At 66.8% G+C, this 7,402-nt stretch overlaps 2 protein-coding genes across 2 annotated transcripts in view; both read left to right on the forward strand.

The window, feature by feature from the left end:
* Positions 1 to 494: 494 nt before the first annotated feature.
* Positions 495 to 2,000, forward strand: MNEG_5973 (hypothetical protein; the record flags this gene model as incomplete). Its single annotated transcript, XM_014045550.1, has 3 exons — positions 495 to 1,046; positions 1,296 to 1,442; positions 1,791 to 2,000. 3 exons carry the CDS (start codon positions 495 to 497, stop codon positions 1,998 to 2,000), a joined length of 909 nt encoding a protein of 302 aa, XP_013901004.1.
* Positions 2,001 to 2,604: 604 nt separating this feature from the next.
* Positions 2,605 to 7,402, forward strand: part of MNEG_5974 (hypothetical protein) — a gene marked incomplete at both ends in the record, with an annotated part of 6,900 nt that continues 2,102 nt past the window's right edge. Inside the window, 8 exons of the mRNA XM_014045551.1 lie at positions 2,605 to 2,762; positions 2,940 to 3,243; positions 3,481 to 3,619; positions 3,985 to 4,472; positions 4,810 to 4,869; positions 5,110 to 5,755; positions 5,838 to 5,884; positions 6,166 to 6,243. Coding sequence (XP_013901005.1) covers positions 2,605 to 2,762; positions 2,940 to 3,243; positions 3,481 to 3,619; positions 3,985 to 4,472; positions 4,810 to 4,869; positions 5,110 to 5,755; positions 5,838 to 5,884; positions 6,166 to 6,243 — 1,920 coding nt within the window. The remainder of the gene's footprint in view (positions 2,763 to 2,939; positions 3,244 to 3,480; positions 3,620 to 3,984; positions 4,473 to 4,809; positions 4,870 to 5,109; positions 5,756 to 5,837; positions 5,885 to 6,165; positions 6,244 to 7,402) is intronic.

The raw sequence follows: 7,402 nt of genomic DNA on the forward strand, positions 1-7,402 counted from the left end.
TCGTAGTGGTGTTGGGGCGTGCGACGGGGGACGGCTGTTTGGTGGGTGGGGGAGAGTGGGTGAGGGGGGCGGTCGTCGGAGTGGGGCGGGTGGGAGAGAGTGCAAGGGTTGGGAAAGCGCAGGGGACGCCTTCAGGAAGGGGGAGCGGTTGCAGTCAAGGGCCGACGAAGGGCTGGCACAGGCAGTGCGCCTGGAGTCATCCATTTGCCTTCCCGCCGATCACGCCCGATGCAATCGACAGCTCTGGTCTTCAAAATCGCTTTGGTGGAGTCTGTCGCGCGTCCCCGCCCACCAAGGGCATTCCGCCCCCCGTGTCTGCATCGCAACCACCCGTCCGCCCGCAGGCCGCCCGCGCCGCGGCGCCCTCCAAGCGCCGCGTCCTGCGCGGCGGCGACGGCGGGCGCTTCCAGCGGCCCCCCGAGCCCCAGGCCGCAATGGCCTTTGCGTGCGCGCCACATCAGCAACTCCAGCAGCAACAGCAGCACGCGCCAACAATGTTGCAAAAGTATAAAAAGCAAGCCAAGCCGTACGCCGCCACCGTCTTTGCCGGCTCAGACGGTGGGTTTGGCGGCCGCATGGCCCCGCCGCCGCCAAGCTGGAGGGCCGGCGATGCCACGGACACCCCCGGCCTCGGCTTTTGCCGCGGCGCGGTGATGGTGGTGCTACCTGGCGCGGTGGTGCCGGACGAGGGCGGTGACGTCATCGACGACGATGATGACATCAGCGGCGGGGAGATTGACGGCAGGGCGGTGGTCGGGCCCAACCAACTCGAGTTGTTGCTGGCGAGCGCGCTCGGTGTCGGCCGCGGCGGCGGCGGCGGCGGCGGCGCGGGCAGCTTGCTGGCGCGCCACGGGTTCGCGGCTGCGACGGTGGCGGCGTGGTGCCCTTCCGTGCCCGCGCACACGTCCGTTTTGCGCGTGGCTGTGGAAACCGCCGAGGGCGGCGACGGGCAACAGGAGGAGGAGGAGGAGGAGGGCTGGCAGGCGGTGGCGCGAGACGTCGGGTTGGGCCGGCCGGCGCCAGAGCCAGGGGCCGTCTGCGCGCAGGTAGGCGGGCCCGGTCATGACGCAGGCTTTCTCGCGCCCGCCAAACCCTGGACTGCACCACCACCGCTTATCTTCCTGCATCTTCTTTGATTTCCTGGGTATGGTTGCGACAGGTCATCTCCGCTTCCCCGTTGAGCCCTGGATTCTATCCGTAGGATTCTGTGCCCTTGAATTCGTTGCTGCAGCCCCAGTCCATCACGTACGGGATGTCGCACCCCCGCACCCCTGCGCTCACACACGTGCCTGCAGGCGCTGTCGGTTACCGCCCTACAGCCCGGCGAGTCGCTCGCGATCGCCGACCCCTCGTCGTCGTTAGTCAACGTTTACGCCACCCTGGATAAGGCGGTGCTGCTGTTTGGGGCGCTGATGGGCCAGGAGGGCGGCGCGCCCTGCGAGGTGCGCGGGCTGCGTGATCCCACCAGGGCAGGTGCTCGCGCCGACGCACACATACATCAAACACTGCTCTCAAGTGTGTGTCATGAATATGCAATGCATGGACATCGTATCGCACAAGCGTATCACAATGCAATTTTTACCTGTGTGCACAGGCGTGTGAGGACGTGAGGCATGGGTGCGTGTGCAGCGGGCGAGTGCTCCGGTGTGCCGCACACGATCAAAAGCGCGCGCCTGCGTGACTGGCGGTACCCCGCCGCGGTCGGTCGCTGTTCTGCCTCTTGAGGCCTTTGCCCTCCTGTCATGACTTGGCCCCCCTCATCCGGCGCGGCCCTTGTGGGCCCTCCCCAGGTGCCCCACGGCCCCGCCCTGTGGCGCGAGTGGGGGTGGCTGGCGGGCTGGCACAGCCTGGCGCCCGCGGCGCGGCGGGAGAAGCTGTCGGCGGAGTGCTGCCACGAGCTGCTGTTCTTCCTGGCGCTGAGGGATCCGGATTTCTTCATGCAGGCGGGTGGCATTCGCCAACGGATCATGCTGATGGCAACTGTGCTATGGCAGGGCTAAAACCATGGATTTGCGTGCTTGCTGTAAGTGCGATGCTTTTGTCAATAGATGAAATGTTATTGCCCGTGCTGATGGCCGACCTCTCGCTGCCGACATCCCCTCCCGCAGGCCGCCCTGCCCATGCTCCGCGCCCGCCTGCCCTGCTCCCACTCGTGCATCGCCGAGTGGCTACTGCTCCAGGGCGGCCACAGCCGCCTCCCAAACTTGTTCCTTGCGCCGGCCGCAGTGGCTGCAACAGCAACAGCAGCGGCAGCGGCAGCGGCGGCGGCTGGGGCGGATTACAGTGCCGCGGCGGCCGCAGGGCCGGGGGCAGAGGGGCCTGCAGCCTACCTGGCGGCTGCGGCAGCGTTTGTGGAGCGGTGGTCGGCGCCTGCGAGGTACTGCGGGCTGAACGCTCTGGAGAAGGTGGGCGGGGCGTTATGATTGAGGGATGCGCGCCCTGTCCTTGCTTTCAAATGCATCTTCTTTGATGGGTGGTTTGGAAGCAATCCATTGGGCGTGAGCTGTGCCTTTCTGCAGCTGGCACCGTTGCGGGGCGGCCTCCGCGCCGCGCGGTTGTTCGAGCAGGCGCCTGCAAATGCACATACGGGCGTGGCGTGTCACGATGCAGCCGAGGTGGTTGACATACATGCCTGAGGGAGCCCGCCTGGCTGCTCTGCAGGTGCTGGTGGCGGCGGCGCGCGGGCCCGCGGCGCTGAGGGTTCTGGCGCGGGACATGCGCCACCGCCTGGAGACACCGCAGGAGCGCCTGCAGCGGTCGTGGTGAGTAGCGCTGTGGGCATCGCGCCACGTGTTCTTCCAATTTGCTCCCAACTCTTGTCAATGAAACTGTCGAGCACAAACACTTTGAGTCACGCGTTATTGGATCCTGTAATAGATTGCAACGTCGAGATTGCAACACCATGCACGCCCCCCCTCCCACCCCAAACGACCCCGCAGGCTGCAGCCCGAGCGGCGCCCCCTGTTCGAGGCGGCCCTCGCCTGCGACAACGCCGGGAGCGGAGACGGCGATGCTGACGAGGCGGCCGCCGACGAGGATAGCGACGGCGCGGGCACGGAGGGCGGGGAGGGGCCCGCGCCCGGCGGCAGGTGGTGCGGCGGGGGGGCGGCGGAAGAGGACTTGGATTTCGTGATGGTCCAACATGAGGCAGCAGCCATGAGCGCAATGGCGGCGCCGCTTCCGCCGCCGCCGGCGGCGGCGCCGGTCATGATGGCGGCGGCGGCGCCGGCCACCATGATGCAGGTGGGAGGGTCGAACGGGCTGCGCTCCACATCATACACACCTCTTCCATGCCTACTGGGTCCCCCTCCCTTTGGCCTGCTGGCAACCCCCTGTATCAGCTTCCCTCAACGTCTCTGTGAAAGTGCCTCTGCTGCGTGACCGCCCATTCCCATCAAATCCAAATACATGTGATGTCACCACATTGGTCCCTGAGGCCTCTTGCCCCAAATGTGGCCCTCACCACGCCCACGCTCCCAGAGGGACATGCAGGGCCGCGTCCTGCAGTCCGCGCGCGCGGCGAAGCGCGCGCGGGTGGCGCCCAAAGAGACGAAGGAGTGGGCTGAGGCGGCGTGGTGGAAGCAGGACGGACGCCAGGCGCCGCCGGAGACGATAGAGGGTGGGTCAGGGAGGCGAAGGGGATGCAAGGGGTTGGTGGGAGATCGCTGGCTTTTGCCTTGAGAGGCTGAGAGGGGCCCAGCTCAAGCCTTCTCGCAAACGCTTGGGGCGCCGAGGTTCAGTTTTTGCGTGAGCATCCCCCTTTGCAGCCTCCCCAGCCGGCTGTTTTGATGGCTACTGGGTGCCAACCCTTCTGAAACCAACATGCAAATTGCGGTTCATCTGCTCCCGGCTGCCCCGTGCACCCAAATCCTCAGCCTCTGCCTGTCCCCTCCTCTCTTCGCCCAACCTTGGGCCATTGCCACCTGTCACCCCAAAGTTCCACAAACTCCACCCTCGCAAACCCCACCCTGGCCTCCCGAACAGAGTCCTTCTTCTGGGCCGCCTGGGCAGACCACCTGGCAGCAGCTTCCGAGGCAGCTTCCGCCGCCCCGCAGCCGCCAGCCGCCGCCGGCGCGACCCCGGCCAGGCAGCTTCCGCCCGCCTTCCTGCCAGAGGATCTCACAGACGCCCCCAAGAGCATCTCGTCCGCCCTGGCCGCCCTGGCGGTGCTGGGGCTGCGCATGGATGGGGAGCCGGTTGCAGATGATACAGATGGCGGCGTGGCTGGTGACGGCAGGACGCCAGGGGGTGGCAGGGGCTTCAGCCGGGGGCCCGCGCCGGGCGGCGGCGGCGGCGGCGGCGCGGCGATTACGGCGCACGTGCCGTGCCTCGTGTACGCGCGCCAGACCGCGCGCGTCGCCGGCGGAGACACGGACGGCGGGGCCGGGGGTGTTGTGGTGGGCGTGGTGGTGGCGGAGCGCCTGTATGAGGCGGCGCGGCCGACACTAGTGGACCCAGAATCTGGGGAGGAGGTGGGTGTGGCGTGCCGGCTGCACAATGTGTGTGTGCGTGCTTGCCGCGGAAAAGGGAGCCAGAGGGTTGGCGTTTTCGTAGATTGGGTGAACGCGCGCGCACGTGTGGGCAGCTGGTCCCTTGCTTGCTAGTTTTGTTTTTGTTTCTGATCACATGCCATTTCAAAAGTTTGTGGCCTAGCACCTGGCTGCTGCTCTGTTCCCTGCCTTCATTTGTGAATTAGTGCCAGACCGTCCGTCCATCAGTTCTGATCAACCGCCCACCCGCCATGATCGTTTCATGTTTGCCCCCCTCCAAACACCGCACCGCACCTCACTGCGCCGCGCCGCGCCGCAGGTGGAGGCGAGCGTGGAGGGCCCCTTGGTCGCGGGCCGCCCCTACGCGCGCGACATAGTCGTCACATCAACCACGGGCGCCACACGCCGCCTCGAGCTGCTGCTGCAGGCGAGCCCACACCCGCTCTCAACTCCCAATCCGTGCAGCACACGCCAGGAAAAACCCCGGAGTGGCGCCCGCTTCGCACCCGCTCGACTGCGCACCCGTCCGCCATCATACAAGCAAGCAGGCATATCAACCACACAATTCTGCTGCAATCCTCCCTTGCCAACCGCCGTCAACCACCCCCAAACAATGCAGATCCCAGAGGGCGCTCTGCCCCTTGAGGGCAAGCCCCCCACCCTCGCTCATCAGATCACCCTCGGCCCCTACAGCTGCCACGTCAGCACCATGCACTTCTACTTCCCCCGCCCCGGCACCTTCGCCCAGCCCACGCCCTCGGTCACCCGCGGCGGCCGCGCCGCGTGGCTGCCGGCCGCGCCGCCGCGGCCGCTTACCGTCCAGGGGCCCGGCGAAGCAGCAGCCCCCGCCGACGGCGGCGTTGCGGCGCGCGGCGCGGCGCCTTTTGATTGGGAGGCATTCGTTCGCCGCGCCCCTCCATCTGAGGTCCTGCGTTACCTCGAGACCGGCGACCTGTCGGTGGCTGACCCCCTGTCACTCGTCACCCGTCACTGCGGTGACGCCGGGTTCTTCTCGGCCGCGGTGGCCGCGCTGTCATCGAGGGGCGTGTATGACGAGGATATTTGGAAGTGGGCGGTGAAGCACGGGCACAAGGCGGCGCTGCGGCAGCTTCTGCCTGGGACAGACCTGGTGCGCGACCTGGGGGTGCCCCTGGTGGCGCCCCTGGTGACGGTCGGCGACGTGGCGGGTGACGCGGGTTACGTGCGGCACCTGGAGTACTACCCGTGGGTGAACTCGTACTGCAGGCCAATCCCGGATGAGGACGGTGAGCCTGCGTGGTTTGCAACGGTTTGTCCTCATGCGTGAGGTTTGCAGAGCCAAAAGGCTGGCTGGTCTTGGGTCGACAGGATGGGGTGAGGACTCGCACTGCGCTGGGGTGTGGCATTCGTCGCAGGTACGGCGCTTGCTGTTTGCTGCTTGTTGCCTTGCCGTGTTGATGTCGTGCACTGCTGCACCGAGCGCTGCCATTGTCCCCATCAGCAGGACCCCTGCCTGTGCATCTCCCGGGCCCCGTATTTCCTCCCTGCACCCGGACCCGTTTTCCGCCCCTGCAACGGCCCTCTCTGACATCCCCTGCCCTCCCGCTCACACCCCCACACCCACACCCATCCACCCACCCCAAGGCGCCGGCGGCGGCCCCGCCCCCCCCCCGCCGTCATGGACGAAAACCCCCAGATCAGGGAGCAGTACGCGGCGTTCCTGGCGCAGCAGCTGTTTTTGGGCCCCAGCCTCACGCCCCACGCCGGGCTGCAGGTGTGATGCGGCCGAGAAGGCCCCGCACATGCAGCTCTTGTGCGCGCCCGCCGGCCCAGCGCAGCGTAGCCGGCGTGGCGAGCGGTGTTGCACGGGAGGGTTTGCCGCCGCCCCCTCCCACGCCTGAGGCCCCGCATGTGGTGCGCACCACTCCGCTTGACACTCCTGCCGCAAAGGTCACCACTCTGGGCTTCCTTATGACCCACCCCCCCCCTCCTTTCATACCGGCCCTACAGCCTCCAAAGCACGCTCAGCCCTCTCCCACTTCTCAACACTGCCACTCCTCCCATTCTACACCCCCGATGTGAATTGTTGCGTAACCTACTTCCCTCCTGCACCGCACTCTCTTGTCCCAGCCCCGCGCCCCCTCCTCCCTCCCTCCCTCCCTCCCCTCGGCTCCCCCAGCTGGCCGTGTACCTGCTACTGCAGGACAGGACAGACGAGGCGGAAGCCCTGCTGGACAGGTGGCGTGGCCTGGGCGTGTGCGCGTGGCGTGTGTGTGTGTGTACGTGTGTGTGTACATGTGTGTGTACGTGTGTGTGTACGCGTGTGTGTGTGTGTGTGTGTGTGTGTGTGTGTTGTCATGTGTTCGTCAGGGTGTTTGTGTGTACTCCATGTGAGTGTGTGTGTTGTGTGTGCATGTCTGTTGTGGGGTATCGACGGACAGCTTGGCGTGTTGACCGGTCCCTCTGGTGCCAAACAGCCTGCCTGCAGTTTATGTGGCCCGTCCTGCAGCCATTGCTTTGGCGGCGGGGGAAATGCAGCAATCGCCGATGCGCAACTGCTCCGCAGTGTGTGTGTGTGTGTGCGTGTGTGTGTGTTTGTGCGTGCGTGCGTGCGTGTGTGTGTGTGTGTGTGTGTGTGTGTGTCTGTGTGTGCGCGTGTGCCAAGCAAGGGATGATAGGCTCGTCTACTCCTGGTTTCAGCACACGTATTGGTGTCTGTGCCCTGTCGTCACCCACGCCTCAAACACCCTGCTGGCCCTCTCACAGGATGGCGCCGCAGCTGGACGCCCTGCCCTGCGGCGGCCCCCTGCGAATGCAGTATGACTACGCCCGCTGCTGGCTGGCCCTCAGCGCCCGCAGCGCGCTCGCGCTCGCACCCGCCGCCCCCGCCGCGGGGCCGGGGTTGGCTGGGGCAGCCGCTGAACCGGCGGCGG

The sequence above is a fragment of the Monoraphidium neglectum genome (genome assembly GCF_000611645.1).
Source record: "Monoraphidium neglectum strain SAG 48.87 unplaced genomic scaffold scaffold00931, whole genome shotgun sequence".
Taxonomy (NCBI): domain Eukaryota; kingdom Viridiplantae; phylum Chlorophyta; class Chlorophyceae; order Sphaeropleales; family Selenastraceae; genus Monoraphidium; species Monoraphidium neglectum.